General features: G+C 50.3%; 3 protein-coding genes, 1 long non-coding RNA gene and 1 other non-coding gene across 5 annotated transcripts; 4 read left to right on the top strand and 1 right to left on the bottom strand.

Moving 5' to 3' along the window:
• The first annotated feature begins 1,274 nt into the window (after positions 1 to 1,274).
• On the top strand, positions 1,275 to 9,762 carry senp3b (SUMO specific peptidase 3b). Its single transcript, XM_018733283.2, has 11 exons — positions 1,275 to 1,492; positions 2,925 to 3,609; positions 4,376 to 4,561; positions 4,884 to 4,995; positions 5,208 to 5,355; positions 5,604 to 5,651; positions 6,817 to 6,894; positions 6,997 to 7,134; positions 7,226 to 7,309; positions 8,584 to 8,634; positions 9,026 to 9,762. Exons 2-11 carry the CDS (start codon positions 2,967 to 2,969, stop codon positions 9,134 to 9,136), a joined length of 1,599 nt encoding a protein of 532 aa, XP_018588799.1. The 5' UTR covers positions 1,275 to 1,492; positions 2,925 to 2,966; the 3' UTR covers positions 9,137 to 9,762.
• Positions 9,763 to 10,365: 603 nt separating this feature from the next.
• On the top strand, positions 10,366 to 15,301 carry eif4a1a (eukaryotic translation initiation factor 4A1A). Its single transcript, XM_018733187.2, has 11 exons — positions 10,366 to 10,417; positions 11,680 to 11,728; positions 11,867 to 11,999; positions 12,073 to 12,212; positions 12,332 to 12,500; positions 12,595 to 12,704; positions 12,982 to 13,125; positions 13,477 to 13,614; positions 13,910 to 13,999; positions 14,267 to 14,346; positions 14,458 to 15,301. Exons 1-11 carry the CDS (start codon positions 10,395 to 10,397, stop codon positions 14,600 to 14,602), a joined length of 1,221 nt encoding a protein of 406 aa, XP_018588703.1. The 5' UTR covers positions 10,366 to 10,394; the 3' UTR covers positions 14,603 to 15,301.
• LOC114912168 (small nucleolar RNA SNORD10) lies at positions 13,212 to 13,351 on the top strand. Its single transcript, XR_003798123.1, has one exon. It is a non-coding gene; the product is annotated as a small nucleolar RNA SNORD10 (small nucleolar RNA).
• A 93-nt stretch (positions 15,302 to 15,394) lies between the features above and the next one.
• On the bottom strand, positions 15,395 to 19,575 carry LOC108923029 (uncharacterized). The gene is made up of 3 exons (XR_001965178.1): positions 19,400 to 19,575; positions 19,122 to 19,219; positions 15,395 to 16,250 (listed from the first exon to the last, which is right to left on the bottom strand). It is a non-coding gene; the product is annotated as an uncharacterized LOC108923029 (long non-coding RNA).
• Positions 19,576 to 19,975: 400 nt separating this feature from the next.
• Positions 19,976 to 23,632, top strand: sox19b (SRY-box transcription factor 19b). The gene is made up of 2 exons (XM_029257126.1): positions 19,976 to 21,036; positions 22,503 to 23,632. The coding sequence occupies exons 1-2, from the start codon at positions 20,315 to 20,317 to the stop codon at positions 22,756 to 22,758; spliced, it is 978 nt and encodes a 325-aa protein (XP_029112959.1). The 5' UTR covers positions 19,976 to 20,314; the 3' UTR covers positions 22,759 to 23,632.
• Positions 23,633 to 25,455: the final 1,823 nt, after the last annotated feature.

Below are 25,455 nucleotides of genomic sequence, written 5' to 3'. Positions count from 1 at the left end.
GGGCAGCAATTATTTACACATGTACAATATGAACATATTAACCAATAACATTAACTAATTACTAATTAATATATTATAATAATATTAATGAACATATTAATTGATTACACGTGTACAATATGAACATATGACACAATTACACACACACCGTTTGAACCGCTTGTCCCAAGTGGGGTCGCGGGGAGCCGGAGCCTAACCCGGCAACATAGGGCGTAAGGCTGGAAGGGGAGAGGACACACCCAGGACGGGACACCAGTCCATCGCAAGGCACCACCAACAAGACTCGAACCCCAGACCCACCGGAGAGCAGGACCCGGTCAAACCCGCTGCGCCAGCGCACCTCCATGTATATGATGCCATTAATTAATTAATAAATAAAATATAGAAAGAAACAAAGAAAAACTCTTCTGATAAGAAAGCTTAAAGAACGTTGCGAATTATTAAGGTGCTTTTTGGATGAACAACTGTAAACATTTACATTCATTCATTCATTCATTCATTCATTTCAACGCACATCTCAATAAACATCCCTTTATTGTTCTATCTGGCGACAGCGGGCAGCGAAAGAGTTACAGCTCCTGCCCTATATAGTATAGGTTCGAATCCCACCAGTGGGACTTACCAAATGCCTCCCTTAAAATTAAGGTAAATAACTGTAACTTAAGTATCTTTCTGGGAGTTGAGAATAGCGGCAAAATAGTGTAATATCTTGCGGTATTGTTTGTTATTTGATTGTTAAATGGCTTTGTTGTTGCGTTCACGTGTTTTGCCCTGTTAAGTTTTTTATTCCCTATTAGGTCCAGCGTTCACTTTTATTTACCTGAGGGCGGGGTCGAGAGATGCCTGTGACGTCAGAGGTGTACGAGTGCGCATGTGTGGGATCGAGCGCGAGCGCGGGAGCTGGAGCTAGAGCTGGGGGAGGAGCTGTGTGGAAGTTGGAATTGCTCCTTTGCTCTGTTACACTCGTCCTTGGAAGTGTTATTGTCCTTGGTTGCGGAAGACGCAGCTGCCCGTTCTATTGATTGGAACCTTAACAGACCCCAGTCCTTTTGGAATTACCCCTAGCGCGGTTCCCTACGCGTTCGGGTCATGATTATAATAATATAATATATATCTGTTTCTGATAATTTTTCTTTGTGTACGTCCCCTTGTTGGCTGCTGCTATTACTCTGCCCTGTTATTTTTGTAATTCTGCTCAATACGTCTTAGTTTCTGATGTCTGTTCACAAATGAAAGTTTTTTTTTTTAAAACAAAAAAGCATTTCAACCGAAACTCTTGAGAGGGTGGGACTTATGCGGGTGTCGTGACGTCACGAATCGCGACGGAAGTGTCTCCGTACGTCGTAAAAGTGCGCAGCGGTTCATTGAATGGAGCAGGATTGGAAAGCACTCTTTATTTGTGGTTTCATGATTTAGGTGAATACAGAGCATTGCGAGTGAAGCAGTGGAGAGAAGAGAGTTCGCGGGAGACGAAGAAGGCGGTGTTTCGGCGGTGAGGCTAGTCACTAGTGCGGGTCACTCGGAGCCGTGTGTGTGTGTGTGTGTGTGTGTGTGTGTGTGTGTGTGTGTGTGTGTGTGTGTGTGTGTGTGTGTGTGTGTGTGTGTGTGTGTGTGTGTGTGTTTGTTTGTTTTCGCTCGCTCGCTCGTTCGTGGTCGCTAACTCTCCTCGTGAGTAACGCACTTTGCACGTTAACTCCTCGCTCGCACCGGGTCTTCTCTCTCCCTCGTCGTGTGCCCCCCCTCGGCTCCACTTTCCAGCCAGGAGGATTCTACCTGAAAACATGTTATTTCCTCGCCTGCTGCCCAAAGAATCAGAGGTTTCTTTTCGCTTTCAGTCCAGAGCAATGAGCTGCGTATTTACACTATTCAGATGGTTTGTTCCACTTTCCCTGTGTTTTGTGTTTCTTCCCTGAACAGCCTCTATATGTACAGTTTGTTCAAGATCCCCACTGCTGCTGTTCCCTGCTACTCCGTACTGTAAATGACTCTTTGAAATATGCATTGAAACACATATTTCAGCCAGCAAGTAGGCACAGAGCTTGTGGTGGCATAATAACAACATGGTATGAAATGTGGTGCAGGGTGGCACAGCGTGTAACGCTGATCTCTTAGAGCGCTTGGGTTGCATGGTTGGCCGTGGGTTCGCTGCCTGTTTGCTCTGTGTGGAGTTTCCATGTTCACCTGGCGTGCGTTCCTTCAGGCAGGCGGCATGTTGGCACAGCAAGCAGCGCTGCTTCACACTGGCTGGGTGGTGTGAGAGGACGTCGGTTTGATCCCTGCTCGGTCTGGGTGGAGTTTGCATGTTCTCCCTGTGTCTGTGTGGGTTTCCTCCAGGTGCTCTGGTTTCCTCCCACAGTCCAAAGACATGCTGTTCAGGTTCCCCCGTGTGTGTGTGTGTGTGTGTGTGTGTGTGTGTGTGTGTGTTCGTGTGCGTTCCACTGATGTACGGATGAGTGACCCAGTGTATCTAGCAGTGTTAAGTCACTGTGGTGAATAAGGTGTGTGGGATGATAACACTACATAGAGTTCATTGGAAGTCTCTTTTGGAGAAAAGCCTCTCTTAAATGAATAAATAAATGTAAACTTAGGTGGGTTGGTGACTCACTTGTCAGTAGCATGTGTGTGTCTGTTACATTGTTCTCTCTGGATGTGTGGATGATTATAGGGAATTCTATGCAGTGCATGTAATGTTGGAGGGAGGGGTCGGTGTAATATCCAGTGTATGTATTTTTGGGGAGAACTGTCTGCGAGGAATAAATGTAAACATGTTCACTGTGTTCTTGATTAAATTGGTTTTTTGTGTTCAACGCGATGTACTTCTGCTGTAATGCAGACATCAGTCTAATACAAATGTTCCCCCTCTGAGAGGGACAGCTGTCCCTGGATGTCCACCTTGTCTGTCTGTCTCTCTTCTTTCTGGCCAGGTGGTCAGCAAGCTGGCGCAGGTAGCAGGGTGCCCGTGGACGATGAGGGACAGTGGTGGCAGCCTGGGGCAGAATCACTGGCAGAGCAAGCTGGCCCTGACAGGGGAGCAAGATGGGTCCGACGAAGAGGGCATCGTGGGGGATCATCTCATGGACCAGGACTTAGCCCACCGTGCCTCCAGTCCCATGCAACTCAAACTGGGCCAACAAGAGAGAGTTTGGGAGTCAGAATACATAGAGCCGGACAATGCGGATGATGGGGAGGGGGGTGGAGGAGATGAGGAGGACGAAGAGGTGGTGGACGAGGCAGATTATGAGGACGGCACCTGGGTAGAGGACAGAGAAGAGACAGATTGGCCCAATAGGTCAGAGCCTGTGCAGCAGCAGCAGGCTGAGTGTGGAGCGGGGGACTTGTACAACAGCTCGGCCCCATCGCGACTCCACGGCCTGAGGCTCCGCAGGCTCCAGCGCTGGCAGAGGCCCCGCTCTCACACCAGTCTGAGGTCCCGCCTGTCCCAGCACTGGAAGGCCTGGCGCATGCACAGCTATAGGCGGGCCAGGAGGTGGCGTCAGCACCATCTGCATGGGGGTCGGCCCACTCGTAGCCAGCTGCTCATCTGCCCGCGGCTGGGGAGCGCATCACTGAACGGAGCTGCTCTCGTCTCACGGACGGAGCCCGGGACAGGTGAGGGAATGTGCATGAGGAGGAATTTTGGGGAGCAGGCAGGCAGTGATTGTACTGCAGTGAGTGGTAAACTAAGTCACGTTCGACTGTGCTAGAGAGAAATTTGTCTCCTGTTTTGAGACTTTTTTTTCCTATCCAGGTGCTTTTAGATCGGGCACTGAGGCTGGCAAATTCAGAGGTGTGAGTTCACAGATCCTCTCTGTTGCTCAGATGTTTTGTTCTAATGTTCCTGACATCTGTGCAGCTGTGGATTATGGGAATGATGAGAACATTGCAGTTGTGTAAAACTCCCGTGTTGTGCGCGAATGCATTTGTTCTTCTGCTCTCCTGCCTTTCACTGCCTCTGCAACCCTGACAGAGCCGCTACAGCAGAGCAAGCAGAGAGGTGTAGTTTCACCCATTGTGACTCTAATTCGGGGGTTCTCCACCCCAACCCCACTCTCAAAGACTACTTGTAAATGTGGAAGTTTAGGACAACCATGTCAGAGAAGCTCCTTTTCATCTTGGACCCATCTTGTGTTCTGAAAGATAGATAAAATATGAGGAAGCCAGGAGTTGAAACTGCATCTTTGTGAAGCTGACTTGATGCTCACTGGTTGTTGTTATGATACTGACAGTCATTCTGACTTTTGTTGAGATTTGTGGGATTCAGAAACTTTTTTTTTTTTTTTTTTTTTTTTTCTCCCCTCTACTTCTTTTCTCATTTAGAGCTAAAGAGCAGAGACCACCATGTTGTTAATGGCAGTTTTTCCTTGTCTTTGTACAGACTCGCAGCCCTGTGGGGTAAACGGTTTCTCTCAAGAGCCATGCAAGGCAGATGATGCAGGAGACAGAGAGCAAAACAGTTCGCCCCCGGATGCCTCGGCCAACGCACCTGCTTCCCCTCGTGACAAGCAAACACCTCAGAGCTTGCAGAACGCCTTGACCAACGAGCACGTCGCCAGTGTGCAAGGTCTGGATCCTGCCAGAGGAAGCCTGGCTGAAATCTGTAACAAAACTTCCTCTTGTTTCCTTAATTTTTAGTTTTTATTTCAATTATGTTTAACTCTCTCTAGGTTTGTCTGGTCCTGATTCTTGGTGCCTTAGTTTCTTCGCATTACGTGCAAAGTGTCAAGTAATTCTGCTCCAGCCTCTTTCTTGTTCCTTCTTGCTATGTAAACACATAAGCCGATGAGTGCTGAAGAAAGCACTTCTCCCCAGCCTTGTTTAGCCTGGGGGGGGGGCACCTCACTTGGAGTTGGGCCTTTTCAGTCCCGTGGTCTCTCACATTCCAGGGATCCTGGATGATGCATTACAGCAGTATGGCAGCTTGATCCCCATCCACGTGGACGAGGTGCTGGAGAAGCTGCAGGATGTGTTTAATGAGAGCTTCTCTCAGCCACACAGGTTTGACACACAGCCGTCTGCTCTCCGAGTTCTGTGTTACTCCACGTGCACTGTTACGAGTCCAGTTGCGGTCCTGTTTTTCTGTGTGTGGGGGAGGAGCAGCAGCTGATGTAGCTGTAACCCTTTGGGTGAAGCACATCGCAGACTCAAGCATAGCACCCCCCTACAGACCATTATGTTTTACTCTGCCTGTGTGTTGTGTGCTGCTGCAGGAAGGCTGTGGTGCAGCACCTCATTCAGTCCTACCAGCGACTGCCGGGAACAGCCATGGTGCGCGGTTTCCGGGTCAATTACAAACGGCACGTTCTCACCATGGATGACCTGAGCACGCTGTACGGGCAGAACTGGCTCAATGACCAGGTGCTCATGTCCCCTGTTCTCTGTACCTCTCAATCATTCTTATTATCATATGCTGCAGAAACACAGAACTTTGGAAAACGGCACACTTTACAGCAAGACTATTAACTAGAGTTGGTGAGCAAGGGAGTAAAGAAATTCCCTGATGTCTGTCATGTCAAAAAAGGTTTGGGAAATGTGGGTCAGTTGTGCTTACTGTAGGGTCAGGCCACTGTTTGAAATGCTCTCTTGTCCTGCACTCCCTCTTTCAGGTGATGAACATGTATGGGGAGCTGGTGATGGACTGTGTGCCAGACAAGGTGAGAGATGCTGCAGGTCATCCTCTTAAGGACATGCACGCATCTGTTTTTCCAGAAGACAGTTCTTGCTCATCACAGTATGGGAGCTCTGCTCTGGTTTCCTAACGCTGACCTCCCACTGTCCTCCACAGTCTTCCAAAGTCTGCTTCTAATACTGTTTATTTCTGTCCTCCAAAGTGATGTAATTTTTTTGCCAGTGTTCATGGGAAGGTTTTTGGTTCGGCCTCTTATGTGGTGGAATGACCTCCCTCTGGTCTCATAAGTGTACGATAAACATGTTTACATTACGTTACTTTGTTTAGCACATGCTTTTCTCCAAAGCGACTTCCAATGAACTCTATGTAGTGTTACCAGCCCACATACCTTATTCACCATGGTAATTTACACTGCTAGATACACTACTTACAATGGGTCACTCATCCATACATCAGTGGAACTCTCTCTCTCACTCACACACTTTGGGGGAACCTTTGTGGTGATCAGTGTGTGATTCTTACAGCTTATGACTGTACTCTGGATAAAATGAATTCCGTTTGGAAATGGCAGAGTACAGGGACTAAATGCAATTGATTGGCTTGTACCCCATTTATCTTGTGTGTCCAGACCTTTTTTTAAATCTCTCTCTCTCTCTCTCACTCACTCACTCACACACAAAAGCACATGCGGTCAGTGATCCCTGTCAGATGTGAGTGCTTGTTCTTCTACAGGTCTTTGTCTCAATTTCCCCTTAAGAGGGAAGACTTCTTTAATATAAGAGGCCTGTGACCACTGGATGTGAAAGCGTCATGAATATCCTGACATTAGCTGATACTTTGGCTGATACGCACCCTCAGAGGGCCTGTGGGGATCCACTGCTCGGTCCTTCTGAGCCCTTGATGAAAACAACATTAAAGTGATGGCGTTACCTGAGAAGCGAGTGGTGCTGAACTAAACTGGTGTTTGCTGAGGGGTGTGAAAAGGTTGAAAGATCAGATGCTTTAATTTTTGTCCATAACATGAATGATGACTTAAATAATTACTTTTGCATTTCTTAGCCACAAGCTGAAATGTAAAGTTCGTACACCTAAATCACTGTTTTGGATTTAAACGTAACATATGGAAACAATCTGCCAGAGTTGCCACTTTAACAGTGTTGCTGAACTGTCCTCCCCCCACTTCTTTTTAGGTTCATTTTTTCAACAGCTTCTTTTATGACAAGTTGAGGACAAACGGCTACGATGGAGTGAAGCGGTGGACAAAAAACGTACCACGTTTATTATTTATGAATATCTGAAAAGAACTTTGACTTCATTCTGCTGAGGGCGGTTCCCAGTGTCGTACTCCTCATGGTTTCTGTAAACTGTAGGTGGACATTTTCCAGAAGAACCTACTTTTCATCCCCATCCACCTGGAAGTGCACTGGTCCCTGGTTTGTGTGGATGTCCCCCAGCGGACCATCACCTATTACGACTCACAGCGCACGCTCAATCGCCGCTGCCCCAAGGTGAGGCCACAGAGTCCTGAGCTGCGTCACACTTCGCCCCTTTTTGGAGAGATCGTGACTGACTCAAGGTTCTTTGTTCTGTTTTATTTAGCATATTGCTAAGTATCTGCAGGCAGAAGCAATCAAGAAAGAGCAGAGGGAGTTCCTCAATGGGTGGAAAGGCTTTTTCAAAATGGTAAGCACTTCTGATCTGCATCTCAATGGCTGAATGGGAAACGGGTGCAGCAGAGTGCGAGAGGTACCTTTCATATGGATGTGTGAACAGAAAGATGCCAAGTCTCATAGCAGCAGCTTCCAAACATGTTGTGTGTCACATAGTTTCAGGTCTTTGTGTTTCCACCTACATTTATTTATTTAGCAGATGCCTTTTCTCCAAAACAACTTCCAATGAACTCCATGTAGTGTTATCAGCCCCCACACTTTATTCACCGTGGTGGCTTACACTGCTAGATACACTACTTACAATGGGTCACTCATCCATACATCAGTGGAACACACACCTCAGCTCATTTCCATTTTCTGTTTAAAATATGAAGCTTGAGGTTTTATTTATTTAGCAGATGCTTTTCAACTTACAAAACAATGTACATCTTAGAGAACAATACAAAGAGTGCATTATATCAACAGGTGGATGGGATTTGGATGCAGGTACATGAATCCTGAATGCAGTCCATTTGTCAAATTCCACCGTATAAACCGGTGTACATCATCATAATTGTTAATTATGAAACTGGTGGCACAGCGAGTAGCGCTGCTGCCTTGCAGTGCCTGGGTGATGCGAGAGAATGTGGGTTCGATCCTCGCTCAGTCTGGGTGAAGTTTGCATGTTCTCCCTGTGTCTGTGGGTTTTATCTGGGTTCTCTGGTTTCCTCCCACAGTCCAAAGACATGCTGTTCAGGTTCCCCCACAGTGTGTGTGTGTGTGTGTGTGTGTGTGTGTTCCACTGATGTATGGATGAGTGACCCGGTGTAAGTAGTGTATCTAGCAGTGTAAGTCACTGTAGTGAATAAGGTGTGTGGGCTGATAACGCTACATAGAATTCATTGGAAGTCGCTTTGGAGAAAGACTTCTGGTAAATAACGTAACATAAACATGTTTATTGTATACTTATGAGATTGGGGGAGATCGTTCCGCCACATTAGAGCCCGAACCAAAAAACCTTCCAGTGAACACTGGCGTTTAGCCCAAAGTTGACTTATAATGCTAAATCCTGCTAGGATAACATTGAGTTTCAGTGTAGTGTTCATGTAGGATTCTTTTAGAAGTAGGAATTGTAAACCCTGGTCTGTTATAAACAAACATTCCTATCACAGCAGCGAGATGTTGACTGTGTGTCTGTGTGAGAGAAGTTTGTAAAGGTGTGTGGGGAAAACTGTATACCACATATGTTGCTGTTCCCTTTGCTGTTTGTATGAACACCCTGTTCCAATTTCTACATGCCATTTTCAGAATATAGCCAGACAAAACAATGACAGCGACTGTGGGGCCTTTGTCCTACAGGTATGTGTCCCTGTAATTATTCTGCTTTTAATCCTCTTTCTTAGTTTTGCAGTACAGTTTATGGTGATGGAGCATTCTGAAGGATGGACTCAGTGCTTAACGAAAGTTACAAATGCAGCAAAGAGCAAAGTGTAATATATTTATAACATATATTTGCATTATGTGTTAAGATTTAAGAATTATTGGCTGTAAATAAGGACCAAAGCTCACAGTATTTCATATATAAGAAATGTTGTCACCCGTACCCTTTTTGATGATGAAGTGGCCAAAGTACCCATTTGTAAACCTTGCACTTTTACTACTACATTGAGGAGTAGCTCCAGTGTCTGAGGACTGAGAGCAGATTTGCGAGAGGCTTCTGACCCGTGGCCCCTGTCCTTGTGCGTTTCAGTACTGCAAGTGCCTGGCGCTGGGGCAGCCCTTCAGCTTCGGCCAGCAGGACATGCCCAGGCTGAGGAGACTCATGTACAAGGAGCTGTGTCACTGCAAGCTTTCTCTGTGACGTCCACCTCCGTTCTTCTGTGGGCAGCTGCAGGCCTCCAGCGTGCACTTTTGCTCCTTCAACTAGTATTATTCGACCCTGCCTTTGAGATTTTTCCTTTATGGTTGATAGAGGCCAACTGTTCTGACAGTGTGGCTATAGGGAAACACTTCAGTTCAAGCCCTGGTTGACAGTGAAGATCTGTTATGCGGACTTGGCCAAACAAAGACATGAACATGACTTTAATTTTTCTTGTTTTTCTTGATGTTGGTTAGTCCATAAGATGTGGAGATTTTTTTTTTTTTTAAAGAAATATCTGAAGCTGTAAAGGAGCATATGAAATGCATACTTTTTTTTTTAAATTGTTTCTATGGCTGCTTGTTCATCAGTTGTTTTTTCCCCTTTGTGGGGAGGTTTCTGGTAATACAAAACTCAATGTTTTATATGTTTGAAACCGAATTGTGCTTTGAGTTGTTAAAAATAAATGGAAAGCTTGGGATAAGAAGGCAATATACTGCAAAACAACTCCTTGGCAAAGGGGAAAATGGACTTACTCATTCAAGTGTTTCTTCAGCTCTCCTCTGTATGATGGTACTGCAAGCTACGAAGGAAGAAGGGGGCAGAAGTAAGGATCTCTGCACTGTTGTACCGTGTGGGACTGTAGTACTACTTGGCCATTAAGGACGCTATTAAGTGAAATGTAGCCACTTGGAGGAATAACTGATTATCTTCGCATGATCCGAAGGGAAGTGAAGGAAGGACAGAATTTAGAGAACACACACGTCGGCTCACTTCGCTGCTCCCAAATGAGTTAAACTCAACACAAACACATCTCCTCCCTGGAAAGGCGTTCACATAATACATACGGGTCTAACAGTAAGTGATGATTCCTAAGCGTGAACTTTGTCACGGACGTATTGGATAAATCGGGAACAGAAGAAGCGCTTCATCCGGACACTCCAGGAGCGTCACCCCCCGGAAGATGCCGGCGTTGTAAGACGATTGGACAGGCGACTGGGAAAAGAACAGCCAATGAAATCCGTCTTCTTCCTACCCATGTCCTATAGTGACATTTCTGGGAGGCGGGACTAACACCTAGAACTCTGCCTCCTGATAGAAAGCAGCACGAGTGGCGGATAGAATAGAAGGACGTGGCCAACAGCCTTTCCTGTTGGCCGCTCCCTTTGATTGACAAGAATTTTGTCCAATCCGAACCGACCGTCGCCGCTCTCGTTGAAGGATATTACACGTTTTCCAGATCGGCTCTCTCTTTGTGATAATGTCGGCCGAATATGAGGATCGGTAAGCACGCTTTTATCAGTTTAATGAGCATTTAAAATGTATTCGAATGAGGGATTATAAAATGTAACTGCGCCCGATTAGCTCTGTCTGTATCAGTGACGATATAATGTTTTCCACTGCCTCTACACGTTTTTATTGGCTTTCGCTGAAACCGGCTTTTGACATTGATCATTATCATTGTGTCGGAAACGACTCATGATGTTTCCATATTTTATAATTTATGTGTGTATTGTAAACGTACTTTATTTTCTGTGCCCGGATCAGACATGATAGAAAGGCCGCGCTTAACAATGGACGTGAACATAATAATTTGTCTAAGTGGATTCTGAAACGCTAAATAAGTTTTCAGAAACTGAAGTTTTGGACTGTTTTCCGCTGCGGGGGCCCCGGCTCCACTCTTTTTCGCCATAAAGGCGACACCCACGACTCGGAACGTTCAGTAAAATCTCATCATCATGCCATGGCATGGTCCGACGCGCAGTACCGTCGGTACCAGCAGCAGCAGCTCCCAGTGTTTCCATCAGAAAGAATACACGGCCGCCGATAACGTATTGATACAGAATTCAGAACTTATTTTTTAAATATAACGTCATCACGGCTTCGCTTCTGCACTCGGTCGAGGCTCTGGACCTCCGGCCAGTAGGAGATCCGACCACATGGTGGTGCGGCCATCCGGCCGCAGAGGACGATAGAAGAGCCCTCGCCTCGCACTGCTTTCAAAATACACTTTGACTTGTATCATATTTTCAACATTTCGAGCGATTAGCGGGTCAGCCAAGCTTTTAATCGCCGTCTTCGTACAGCCATGTGCTCGGCACCAGTAAGAACTTGGCTGCACTCAATCAATGCGCACAAAAAGCGAGGAAACATAACAGTAAGCCAGAGCTGATCGCGAACGAAATCGAACGTATAACGTTCGATTTAAATCGACATTAAAGGCTAGAGCCGGGCATTTGGGCTGCGTCGCGCGTGCTGCCGCCCGGAGCACGTGACGTAAGTGCGTGCGGCCGGTTGGGTCACGTGACTTGCGTGAGCGGACCTGACGTCCTCTCTTCACTTCCGGAGTCCGCCATTTTGGATGGTCGGAGCACAAAACATGTCTTTCTCGGGTCTTTTTTTTTGGTTTGTTTTAAAAGCTTCCTCCCCACCCCTGTCTTTAAAAGTCTCAAGTACCCCATCCGGTGGTTCACGCGCGGTAGGCGCTTCGCCCCCTGTGAGCTTTGAATTTGAGCGCGTTCCTTCTCTGCCCACTTGACTTTCAGATCCAGAGACAATGGCCCCGAGGGCATGGAACCGGACGGTGTCATTGAGGTGAGACGCGACAGAATGATCGTTCTGATGATGCTCAAGACAACTCTGCTTGAGAGCTTCGCATGGAGAAGCTGTGTGCGTGTGAGATGCGTTACCCCATTGCTTAACTGACATCCAATGGCCTGTTGACACTGACAGAGCAACTGGAATGAGATTGTGGACAGCTTTGATGACATGAACCTCCGCGAGGCCCTGCTGCGGGGGATCTATGCGTATGGGTTCGAGAAGCCCTCTGCCATTCAGCAGCGAGCCATCCTCCCTTGTATCAAGGGTACGTGTCTGCCTCCCGAGCGCCCGGCCTGCCTGCGCGCCGAACGGCCGCTCACTCCCGCGTTTCCTTTCAGGTTACGATGTCATTGCACAGGCCCAGTCGGGCACGGGGAAAACCGCCACCTTCGCCATCTCGATCCTGCAGCAGATCGACACAGAACTCAGGGGCACCCAGGCCCTGGTCCTGGCCCCTACCAGAGAGCTGGCGCAGCAGGTATCCCTTGATACATGATTCATTTTTCCTTTTGAAATGTTCTTGACTGGATATTAGGAAGCCTTGGAGTTCGTGACCTGTGTTTGCCTGGAGATTAACTAGTGGTCTTTGTCTCGCAGATCCAGAAGGTGATACTGGCTCTTGGTGACTACATGGGTGCCACCTGCCACGCCTGCATTGGGGGCACCAACGTGCGGAACGAGGTGCAGAAGCTGCAGGCCGAGGCCCCCCACATTGTAGTGGGAACCCCGGGCCGAGTCTTCGACATGCTCAGCCGCAAGTTCCTCTGTGAGTGTCACCATCTGCTTTTCTCGCCGTATTCTGGCAGTGCTTACGGCAGTCAGCGGTACAATTTCACTAATTTTCCCTTGTTTCCATTCAGCTGCCCGGTACATCAAGATGTTTGTGCTGGATGAGGCCGACGAGATGTTGAGTCGAGGGTTCAAGGACCAGATCTACGAGATCTTCCAGAAGCTGGGCTCTGAGACACAGGTAAGGAGGGATGGCTGCTGCAGCTCGGGTGTGGCATCTGAATAGCAACACACGCACCAACCCCCCGCTTACTGGGCAAAGCGGTGTCCTCCTGTGGCGCTGAGTCTTATATCAAGCAGGGGAAAAGGAAAGATGTCCATGTTCATCCCAGTCCTCTCTGTGCAGTGAGGAAGCGGCTGGTTCATGCTGTGGACACAGAACACACTTGTTTAGGCTGACTGGTCCATTTTGGGGTTTCTCTGGCTCCTGCTTCAGCTTTGTCTGCCTTCCTCTGCAGGTGGTTCTCCTGTCTGCCACAATGCCTCAGGATGTGCTTGAGGTTACCAAGAAATTCATGCGTGAGCCTATTCGCATCCTGGTCAAGAAGGAGGAGCTGACCCTCGAGGGTATCCGGCAGTTCTACATCAACGTGGAGAAGGAGGTGCCTTTGCGCGCATGTGTATATGTATGTGTGCACGGGCATGCATGCGAGCACCCGGTGTTGCCGTACAGCTGCAGGGCTGTGTTGTTTAGTGATGATCCCCATGCGTGTCAACTGATCCCAGAATCCCCTGCAGCTCTTGGCAGCTTGCTGATGTTCTGTTAGCAGGTGGACCTCAGACTGTATGGCTCTGGGGCTGTGATCAGAGTTCTTAGAGGCTGAAAACACCTCCCCTGCAGAGTATAATGCTGACTAGTCGCTCTTGTGTCAAGGGTGTGTCTGAGTGGCTTTTTTTAGGCTCTGTGTGTGGCTGACTGGCCCATGCTGATGCCACTTCCTGGTGTCTATCAGGAGTGGAAACTGGACACCCTGTGTGACCTGTACGAGACCCTGACCATCACTCAAGCCGTCATTTTCATCAACACACGCCGGAAGGTAGACTGGCTCACAGAGAAGATGCACGCCAGGGATTTCACGGTTTCCGCCCTGGTAAGAAACTCCTCTTACAACCTGTGTGACCACCACCCCAACTCCCTCCCCCCCCCCCCCCCCCCCCCCCCCCCTGTTTACTGGGCAAAGCAGTGTTGTCCAGTGGCACTGAGTCTTATGTCAAGCAAGGGAAGAGGAAAGATGTCCATGTTCATCCCAGTCCTCTCTGTGCAGTGAGGAAGTGGCTGGTTCATGCTGTGGACACAGGACTGCTACACCTGTGTGTGTGTGTGTGTGTGTGTGTGTGTGTGTTCACCTGTTGTGCTCAGCTCATTTGGCTTCCTCTGTCTTGCAGCATGGAGACATGGACCAGAAGGAGAGGGACCTCATCATGAGGGAGTTCCGCTCCGGCTCCAGTAGAGTCCTCATCACCACTGACCTTCTCGTAAGTCCACTGGCGTGTTAACTGTCGTATTTGTGTCCAAAGCTCCCTCTCCACCTGGCTGCACCATGTGCTGTGGGAGGAACGTAGATCTTTGGTATAGAGTCCAACCTGATTTCCACTGTGACTGGGTTCTGGTTCCCTTTCACAACTATAAGGCAGGTGACATTCCCTCTACCCGCCCGCCCCGCCCATATTTGTTCTCCTGGGTGTCACTGGGATTTTATTTAATTTAAATTCAGAAATGACCTTTTACTCTCACCCCTCCAGGCCAGAGGTATTGATGTGCAGCAGGTGTCGCTGGTCATCAACTACGACCTGCCCACCAATCGGGAAAACTACATACACAGGTATGCGTGTTTGGCCCTCCTCGTGATCTGCCACGTTCCACATTGAGCCCCGTGATTTGTACACAACTCTGTCTCCATGGCTTGACTCCAACTTCTGCCTGTACTTCCTAGGATTGGCCGAGGGGGTCGTTTCGGCAGGAAAGGTGTGGCCATCAACATGGTCACGGAAGATGACAAGCGCACGCTGCGGGACATCGAGACCTTCTACAACACCACCATTGAGGAGATGCCCATGAACGTAGCTGACCTGATCTAGAGCTGGAGAGCGAACGCCTGTTGACACCCTGAATTCCCATGAAATAATGTTCATACAGGTGAAGAGCACCTGGACCTGCCCCATGTTCCCATTCCATCTCAGCTGCTTGTAGCAGCCCTCCCCTCGAACCCAGCAGAGCCCCACTTTGGTGACTCCCACTTGGCATCTACACTGTAATGGATGGATGGAATTACCAGCTGAATGCTGAGAGGGAAGGTCACTTGATATTTTGTGTTTATATATATATAAATATAAATACATTCCCCTGTATTCTTATGATGAGACCATAGCCCTTTTATCTCACATTACACTTTACCCTGGTAGCATGTTAGTATTTTAGTGGCCAAGACGCAAATTACGTCACTGTGAGAAGGGGTGTTCTTATCAATTTGAGTGTTCAAATGACATCTTGTTTCATAGTTTAGAAATTCTAGTCAAGTGATGGGTTTCACACACTTATATTCTCAGATGCTCCATTGTGCAGTAAAAGACAGTAAATGGGGTATAACTTCTGTATCCTACCTCAACAAATAACGTTGGAGGTGGTCTTATGTGAGGACCAAATGGCTAATGATTGAGTGTTTATTAGATGATTATGACTTCTGAGTTTAAAAAGTTTGCCTGTCTCTTTGCCTGGGGGGGAGGGGGTTTTTTTGAACTGAAATGAAATGTTGTTACATTTTAACCTTTTTGAGACAGAAGCAATGTATTAAACTTTTTTACATTGGATTCTGTATAGTATTTATTTTAAAGGCCTTTAAATAAAGTTTTTTTTTTTTTTTTTTTTTTTTTCTTTGTATGGTGTTGTATTTGGCTGTTTTGCTGACATCTTTTGACTTATGCAATATAGTGTTGTATGAAATTTCCTAGTTTCATAACATCAGGTTCAGTAAATGTTTCTTTCAACCCTGCCACATCAGGTTTGCGGTTTGTGGTGTACGAACTAGCGGGTGACTCCCGGCTACAAAGCGAGAGTGCAGGACTTCCTTAAAGTGATAGTACACGCAGTGCAAAGAGCAGTAGCTCAGGATTAGTTTCAAAGTAGTGCCCAGACTACAGTTGCTGCTTTTTACTCAAAGGAGCCGGCTCTGAATCCCGCCCTGGGGTGATGCCCTTATTCAAGGTGCTTAACCTGGATGGATGCAGTGAAAGCTACCCTGCTGTAAAAATGGGTAAATCATTGTAAGATGGTCAGGAGAAGAGCATCAGCTAAATCCATGGGTTCAGATTAATGCTGCACAGAGGGGCCACCTGACCTTTGAAATTTGCAGTTGCTCGGTTAACACTCCTAGTACTAAAACTAGAATCTTTAATATCCATGTCAGCATCCCACGATAGACAGAAACAAGTCCCATTCTTCTGCTCCTCTCGGGGGCTCGTGGAGCAACAGACTCGGAAAGTCCAAATGTGTATCGATGTGACAAAATCCACAGCTCAAGCGTCCACGCGCAGGACGTGGGCCGTGCGGAGCCGAGACGGGAAGTACTGCAGCGGATTGAGGGTTGCGTGTGATGCGTTTCTACCGTTGTGCGCAATGTTGTAGACGGGAACGCCGCAAACGCACTCTTGTGAACTCGTGCAGGTGTTCGGTAGTCGCCACCGTCCGCCGACACACGTCCTCAGCTGGCAGGGGGACCAGCAAGTGTCCCTGAAGGATCGGAAGGATATTAACTGTTAGAACACAATAGTGTAAGATGTTTCTTACGGCATCTTGACTGCATGTTCTGTACGTATTTATTCCAAGTGTCGAATCAGGCAGCGTGTGTGATTTACACACGCACACGGACAGGACGGGTCAAAGAAAGTTCCAGAGGAGAAGCGCAGGGTTTCCTGTGTGGGAACCCGTGTAGCTGCAGGACCCTTTATAATAACACATTTTGACTGAAGACAGGACGTGCTTTGCCTTTATGATTATGCGTATGGGACAAGCGGTTCTGAAAATGTGTGTGTGTGCGCGCGCTTTGAAAGCAGCGTCGCCCGCGAAGTGAGAGAGCAGGACTCCCTTAAAGGGACAGTAAGTGCTCCAATAAAAAAGCTGAGGGTGAGCGGAGCAGCAGGGGGCGCCGTCTGCGCAAATGTGTTGAGCTCACAATAAAAGGGGCCATCAGACCAGTTGTGTGCTCCACTTCAAGAGGCCTCTCTTACACACACATGCACAGGCAACCAGCGTGTGCTCTGACAGCTGCGTGTCCAGCACTGCCGGTGAAACTGCTATTCTAACTAAAATTATGTAAAAAAGTACTTCAGTCCTTTGCGTTCTCTCTGTCTGTCTCACACACACACACACACACACACAAACTATTTAAAAGACAGAGACCTCCATGGTTCCCCCTCCTTCTTGGGCCTGACTTGGGTCCAGTTCTGTCCCCCCCGCTCCGCCCCGCCCCGCCCCGCCCCGCCGGTAACCATTCAGTCGGCGCTGTATGAAATGTGATGTTTCATGGCTGCCGTTCGGCGTAGGTGGCCCTCGCGCCACTTTCGCTGCGGGCCGAACCCCCGACACCGGCTCCGTGGCCCCCCTGCGGGGCGCCTGATTGTGCCCGGAGGGATTATGGGAGCGGGAGGCTCGTAAAGAGCCTGCCAAGGGCTTTCTGCCTGCTGACGGATGGCTGGGGGACTGAAGGCACCATTTACATGAGAAGAGAGCGGCGAGAGGGAGAAAAGGGGCCCATTGATGGCTGCTGTCACCCCCCCCACAACCCCCCACCCCACAACCCACAACATTCTTCTCCAGCTCTTCCCTTTGCCCCCCTCCCTTGTGTTCCACCTTCCCCTCGCCTTATTTTCCCTTTCTTCTCCCCCATCGATCATTGCCGCCGCCCCGTCCGTAATTCCGTCCCTCTGTTTCCATGCTGGCCGTGTTGGTGTCCACGAGCCCCGCGCTCCGGGGCCTTCGCAGCGTCACACACACACGCCTGTAACACACGCCCGGGAAGGCACAAACCGGCACGTTGTTACGTAACAAAGTGAGCTTGAGGGTCCCGCCCTGCTTTACACTCTTCACACATCACGACCCCGTGTGTGTGTGTGTGTGTGTTTGCGGTTGCCCTTGGTGGAAAGTATGATCCCTGCGTAACGCGTGTAACTGCGGAAACACGATTGTTTACGTGCATCGTGTTCCTGCGAGACACACGCGTCCCGCGCCGCAGACTCAGCTCTCGGTGTCCACGCTGTTCATCTGCCCCCCCCCATCCCCGCTTCATTATCCTCTGAACAATAACTGTGACCTGACCTTCCTGCGTGTTCCGGGTTCGATTTGACAGTCATGGGTAGAGTGTGTGTGAACTGCCGTGATGACATAGTATTTCATATTTGTAAAGATTCTGCATATAATGAGCTCGTTGTAATGGCCTGTCGCTTGCGTGGATGTTGGGTGGAGGACTCTGGGGGGGTGCAGGCCTCCCCAGTGAAGACCCCGGCAGGGCGGTACATGAACGCCCAAAAAAGATAAGGCGAAGTGTCTAAAGAACTGCAAACGGCCAAAGCACGGTGTGTGTGTGTGTGTGTGTGTGTGGGCCCATCGCTCCTTCTCCTATGTCCAGCGCCACGGGTTCGACTGGGTCCCGAAACAAACGCACAGCGAAGGATAGCTGTGTAAAGAGAAAATGTTCAAAGGTGAAAATAAACACCTGAAGGAATCGTCTTGAATTCGTGGGGCTCCTTCCCTGGGCGGCAGCAGGGTAAAAAGGGTAAACATTACCGCGGTGCAGCGGCAGGGACGTGCAGCTCTCTGTCCTCGACAAACCGAGACACTTTGTAGGAGCGAAACCCGTGTTTCAACTTGTTTGCTTTTACAACTTCAAGGACTTGAAAACACGGAGAATTTATATAGACAAAAGAAGTGCTGTGTATGTGTGTGCGTGTGTGTGTGTGTGTGTGTGTGCGCGTTGGGGGGGATTTCGAGCTGCGTGGTTGTTTTTGTTGAAAAGGGGGAAAAATGGATGGGGTGGGATGAATAGAAAGAAGAGGGTTTGGGGGTGGGGGTGGGGGTGGGGGTTGGGGGGGGTGGAGGAGATTCCAGAAGACGTTACCTAGGAAACGGCAACGGCAGAGTGGAGGCCCACAATTCCGAGTTTGATTGGCATCAGGGCGTAACTGTCAGTCACGCACAGAAAGACACACAGACCCACACCTGCGGCGCACACACACACAGGGCCATGGACATGCACCTGAGAACGAGACACAGACACGCACACACACACACACACACACACACACACACGCACACACACACGGTGCACTGTCAACACTACAGCAAGCTTAACATTTTCTCTCCACAAATGCACTGTCTCTCACAGGGTGTGTGTGTGTCTGAAATGACAGTGTAATTTACTACGGTACCGATGGGATACGGTGTCGAGGAAGCAGAGGCAGCAGAAGAAATGGGAACAAATTTCAGCCACAAAACGCTCACGCTGAGCAGCAGGGGGCGCAGTGGTTAGAGCTGCTGCCTCACACTCAAAGGTTCCTGGGTTCGAATCCCCTCTCCTGCTGTGCTGCCCTTGATCAAAGTACTTACCCTCTCGCACCCTAACCCCAGCTCTCAGCGTCACTGACACGGACCCTCGGGCACCGCTCCGCATCGTCTCCCTGACGGGTGGCCTCGTAGCGTGGTAACTGTTCAGAGACACCAAAGTTTGCATGATTTACAGCATCCAGGAGCAACAGCACCAGTCAGACATGTAACAGAGCTCTCTTTTAGCCCTGTTACTATAGTACTGTGATTCTCGTTATGCTGCCCCCCAGAAATAGGTGCAGGTAAAGGGCTTTAAGTGAACACAGCGTTTCCACACTCACCACAGCAGCTCCTTTAACCCACGGTGCTCCACAGCTACTCACACTGATTTACCCGTGTATTCTACAGTGTCAGTTCACACTGAGCACCTTGATTCGGGGCACTAGAACATGAGGGGGATTCGAACCCAGAGCGTTCCGGCGGAAGGTTACAACGCTAAGCACTGCGGCACCTGCTGCCCCCGACAGTCGATCACGAGGGAAGAAGCGCTGCTGTCACGTGACTTTCTGGCTTTCACGTGTTGCGTCACTGTGGCGAAGTTTACCGAACCACGGCACGCGAGTACGGACCCTCGGGCCATCCCTCATCCCATCCCATGCCTCTTTCGACCCCCCCCCGCCCGCACCTGCTGCACGTGCGCGCTGCCCGGCCACGCCGTGTTTCTATTATTTATTTTTATATGTTAAAGTCGAATGTTGTTTTTTTTTTTTTTTTTTTTTTTTTTTTTTTTTGAAAGAGTGTGTGTGTGTGTTTTATGTGCGTGGCGGTCGAATCCCCACTTTTCCACCCCACTCCACCCCGGTTCAGTCCAGTCCTCCTTCAGTGATGCAAATGAGCGCGCGCGAGGCACCCGATTGGCTGCGCGCGCCAAGGCGCCGTCACTAAAAACTCGCACGAGGCGCGGGGCCACAACTTTTATTGCGAAGTTGCGGCGCTGTCGAGCGGGACTTTATCGGCATGGTCCTCGCGCTCACCTTGTCCGCTTGAGGAGCGCGCGATGCCCGCTGTAACGAAGGCGGGAGAATAAGGAAGCCCAGGCGCGCGCGCGGAGGGAGCGACTCCTGGCCGAGGTGCGCTCGAGCTCTGAGGAAAGTTCTCGAGCGAGGCGAAAGGGCGCGAAGGCCGAAGCTCGCGGGTCTCGACCTCCTCGCGCGACTGACATCGAGGGCTGAGCGAGAGCGACACGCGCCCCAGTTATGTACAGCTTGATGGACCACGGCGAGCTGAAGGTGGCGGCGGGGGCACCTCTTCCTCCTCCTCTTCCTCCGCCCCACCAGTCCCATCAACCCCAGCAGCCCCAGCAGGCCCTGTCCCCCGTGGGGCCCCACTCGGGGAGCGGGGCCGGGGCCAAGGGCGCGTGCCCGCCCGCCGGCGACCCCCTGGACAAGGTGAAGCGGCCCATGAACGCGTTCATGGTGTGGTCGCGCGGGCAGCGGCGCAAGATGGCGCAGGAGAACCCCAAGATGCACAACTCGGAGATCAGCAAGCGGCTCGGCGCCGAGTGGAAGCTGCTCACGGACGCCGAGAAGCGGCCCTTCATCGACGAGGCGAAGCGCCTGCGCGCCCTGCACATGAAGGAGTACCCCGACTACAAGTACAAGCCGCGCAAGAAGAGCAAGCCGCCGCTGCTCAAGAAGGAGGGATCCGGGGCCGCGCCGGGGGCCAAGTACCCGCTGGCCGCCGCCGGGAACCTGTTGGCGGCCGCCGCGGCTGCAGCAGCCGCCGCCGCAGGGCAGGGACCGGCCGGCAGCCCCAGGATGGAGGGCTACGGCTGGGGCCCCGCGGGGGGGTACGCGGCCATGCAGAGCGACGCTCTCGGCTACTCGCAGCAGCTGCACCGCTACGACCTGTCGGCCCTGCAGTACCCCCCTGCGATGGCCACCGCGCAGTCGTACATGAACAGCGCCAACTCCTACAGGTGTGTGTGTGTGTGTGTGTGTGTCTCTCTCTCTCGCTCTCCCTCTCTCTCTCCCCCCCCCGGTGTGTATCGCTACCGGTCACACACAGGAACTTCTATAATATTTATTTAGCAGATGCTAAACTCCACAGCGACCAGGCTGTAATTCCGAGTAAAACTTAAGTTTAAAAGGTCTTTAAAACTCCACACAAACACTGGAATTAAAACGGGGCCACCAAGTTTGGGTTTTTTTAACCCCCCAGTTAAAATGATATACAATATTTAATGAATATCGTCATTTTCGTTTAATCATGTTATTCTTTATGTGTCACATTTCTCCAAGTGATTTAAATGCAGATTTCCTTTTGTTAAAGAGCATGGTTGTTATTATCAGGTAAGGGTAAGTACCTTGATCACCACCCCGCAGGCCAAGGTGGCATTCGAACCCGTGACCCGTGTGTGGCTCTGCTGCGCTACCTTCGTGGGATCCACTCTCCAAGACACCTTTTATTTCTGACCACATTCCGATACTGTTTCTTTGCTCAATGAATGTGCCTTGTTCTCCTTGCTTTGTTCACTTGTTCAGATAGCAGATGTTGTGGCCCCCCCCCCCCCCAAAATCTTCTCATCAGCTGAGCCCACAAGTCTTTACTGGTGAAATGTGCCTGAGTCAATATGGTTCAGTTCTTCTGTGCCGATCGTTTTACCGGAGTACTTGAATAATTGCCTGCACTGAACGTAAGGGCTTGCATGTGTTTTTGGTGGGGGGGTCACAGGTCAGCGGGGGCCTGACTCCCCTGGTCCTGGGAGTCGTTTGCTAACATGTCATTAGGAATAATTGTTCCCGCTTCGGTGCTCGGGCTGCCAGTGCCCATCAGCATGGTGGGCGGGGCCTCGCTCACCTGTACAGCTGGATGGCTGACCTGTTCTGGGGTGGGGGGCCGGTGTGACAAGTGTCCTTCCTGCTCCCTTGTCGCAGTTAAATTTCAGTGAAGCTGCGGTTCACTGAATCCTCCATGTGTGTGCTGTGGTGTGTCGAGCGTTTGGTCACCTGGAGGAGGTGGGTGAGAGCAACGCAGTGTGTTGTGTGTCGTGACCCGTTGGGCACATATTGTAAAGCTGCCACAGGTGGAACATGAAGGGTGAAGATGTGCCGTTTCAGGGTATCCCCACAGCCAGTGCTGAAGCCAAAGGCAAATTGACTAAAACCCCCCCCATTTCACCTAGTTTAATGTTAATGTATAAAGCTGCAGAAACTTTAGACAATGCACTTTTACTTGACAGCATGTTTAACACTGTAAATTGATGCAGTTACTGTCATAATGTAGTAAAGATTGCTGCTATGGATGGGTTTTTTTTTTTTTTTTTTTTTTTTTTTTTTTTTTTTTTTTTTTTTTTTTTTTTTAAATGAAGTGTAGGTCTGAGATGTTTGGAGTTGTCCTGACCCGTGTGTGTGGATTCTCACATGTCCCCCCTGCCTCCCGCAGCCCCATGTCCTACAGCAGTGGCGCCCAGCAGCCGAGCCCCGTGATGCCCGTGGTGAAGCCGGAGACCGTGCCGCACTCGTCGCACTCGCCGCCCGGGCCGCCCGCTCACCACCGCGGTGCTCTGCAGGGTGACCTGCGTGACATGATCAGCATGTACATCCCCGGAGGCGAGGCGGCGGACCCCGCGGCGCAGCGCTCCTACCCGGCCGTGCAGCAGCACTACCTCGGTGGAACCGTCCCGCTCACGCACATCTGAGGCTCTGGGTGCGAGGACCCCCCCCCCCCCCCCAACTCGTGTCGCTGTGTGTGCGCTGCGCTCATGTGTAGTTGTACTGCTAGGCGGCCTGTCTTAGTGCCTCTCGCCACTTTGGTTGGTGTGACGTCATGGATCGAACCCGGGTTTGTGAGCTGGGGCTCTGGGTCTTGTTTCATGAGTAGAAACCCCCCCCCTTCCTGAGATGCCTACAGGGCAACCCTTAGTAACCATGTTTGAAGTGGCCAATCAGGATCCTCCGTTGGGTCACATGGGATTCTGATATTTGTAGTTTTAATTCAACAAATGAACAGGGCCTTGGGGCCTGTGCTCTTTTACCAATAGTTTTTAATTTATTTATTTTACTACTGAAAATCCTACCGCACATTGGATAGACCCTGCTTGCACCTGCACCCACCGAGCCCCTCCCGCGATGGTGTCGTTGACGCCATGCGTGTTACTTTGGGACACGGCCAAGGCGTGTCCATGTGTCCTGCTCCAAGTGTCCTTTCTGAGGAGCTCTGGTTGCATGTCCTCGCTGTCCAGCAGTGTGCTGACACCCCCGAGCTGGTGCCCTGCCAACAGAAACACTGTCAAACCCAGATCCTTAACTAGTCCAGAGGGGCTGCGGGGCTCCAGTAGGTGAGGGAAGTCGGCCTTAGTGATACTGGGAGTGCCCTGTTTACACTGTTTACTCTGCAATCTGAGTGTGCGAGTGCACATGTGCTGTAAAGTCTTTCCACTGTAGTGTGTGTTCATGGTCCTGTACATAGTGTCACGTGTATAGTTTGGCAGCCCTTACACTAAGGGTGCTTTTGTGGTACAGAAACTTGTAAAGGGTGATGAGGACAGAGTGAGTAATAAAGTGTGAAGTGTTTTACACCCTGTGCTGCGGTGCTGATTTCTTCAAGTGCGGTTTTGAGCTGGGAATGTGGAGCAGGTTCCTGGATTGGAAGTGCTCAAGTGGTGGTGGCGGGCGGGCGGGCGGGGGGGGGGGCTGCGGTATTCCTGGTCTTTCCCAGGAACGAACACACACTCACTCACACGAGTGAGCAAGATGGGATGGTATGTCTGTGGCACCCGGGTACTTCATGTGTGGGTGTGAATCTAGGCTGCTGTACACCTGTGTGTCATGAAACCTGCAAACTCGACCCCTGACAGCAACCCTGGAGTGTGTTTGCGTGTATGGGGGGAGGAGTTTTCTTTGGGACCCATCGTTGTTTTCTTCTCTCTCTGCTGCAAACACACTTCGGTCTTTCTCCAGCCCTCCTTTCTTCCTCGCCCTCCTCCCTCCCTCCTTCGCACCCGGGGCGGGTGGCTCGGCCAACGGTAATTGGCCGTTTCGGAGGCTCATTGTCCTCCGCTTTTGAGCTCGCAGGTGCATGCAGTAAAGCCCCAAAGCGCTGAGCCCCCCCCTCCCAGCCGCCCCCCGTGGCGCTTTGTTCTCCTCCTCTTGGTCTCCTGCCGGGCAGAAAATTAGCGTTGCATTCGGGGGCTTCGCCTCCCTTCTGGAGCAGCGCGGTCTTAACCCTTTCAGTGCTTGCTGCTATTCTCATGGAAATGGGGGAGGCCACAGTGGCTAATCGGAGGCCAAGGGGAGGGGATGGGAGCCGTAGCGCCACGGCAGTTTGGAGAGGAATGGCCCGCTATAAATGCACCATCCCCCTTAGAGACTGGGAGCCCATCGCCTGGGAAACTGGGACTCCAAGGCAAACAATGAGCACGCTTCTGCAGCCCTTGTGCACCTCGAACCCACAGCAGTTCCTGTGAGAGCCGCCCCGCAGTGACCTGTCCAGCAGGATGGAAACCAATATCCCACTGCACTCTTCCATCCTTATGTGCTTCCTTGGGTAGCTGACACCTTTCTCCTGTTATACTGCAGGGTAAGTGTACTGGGGCAGGGATTCAAACCTGCAACCTTGGTGTGCGAGGCTCTGCCTCTAACCGATACGCCACCTGCTGGCTCTTCTTGCACTTGCGAGGTGGCCAAGCTGAATTTACTGCTGACAATCACTAAAATAGTGCAATTCTGGAAAAGCTCCACCTTCACAATGGGGAAACTTGACTTCATAGGAGGTGGCTGTGGTTGCTGGGGTGAGTGCAGTAAACAAGCGAGCTCAGTCCCGATTTGGCACTCGTTTGGCGCCACACTTTTCGCCATCGCTGTCCTACGCAGTAGGCTGGACTGCGTTTCTAGAAGTTCTGCCGCATGAGCGAGGTGCACGAACAAAGAGCGACATCAAAGGTCACCATGGTGACACGTGGGCGTACCTGCATTTCTGAAAAGTGACGGGACCGCTCCTATGGTGCCCCCCGACTCACAGGGCCTGGTGTGCGTGTGGGTGGCTGGGTGCGAGACGCATCACGCTCCGGTGCAAAGTCACTGAACGCTGCATCTGACGCGTGTTTGACAGGTGCTGACGGCACACTGTGTGTACAGAGGTGTGTTCCTCTGTTCCTGTCACGCAAGAACTGGGCAGCGCTCCACGGGGGCGGGGGTAGACGCTGTGATTTTTTTTTTCCTTGACTTGAACTGTTTCATCGGCAACTTGAAGCAGCATGAATGATTCGGTATAAACATGAACCTTTTCGAAAGGCAGAGGCGTTTTGTCGTCGTTCTCCTAAAGCGGAGCTTCAACTAGAAATTCTGTTCTGTGAAAAATATTGACCCCATTTCCTGTTCTCCCTGTTTCACATTTG

The sequence above is a fragment of the Scleropages formosus genome, chromosome 13 (assembly GCF_900964775.1).
Source record: "Scleropages formosus chromosome 13, fSclFor1.1, whole genome shotgun sequence".
NCBI classification, from domain to species: Eukaryota; Metazoa; Chordata; class Actinopteri; order Osteoglossiformes; family Osteoglossidae; genus Scleropages; species Scleropages formosus.
This window is presented reverse-complemented; position numbering and strand designations above follow the sequence as displayed.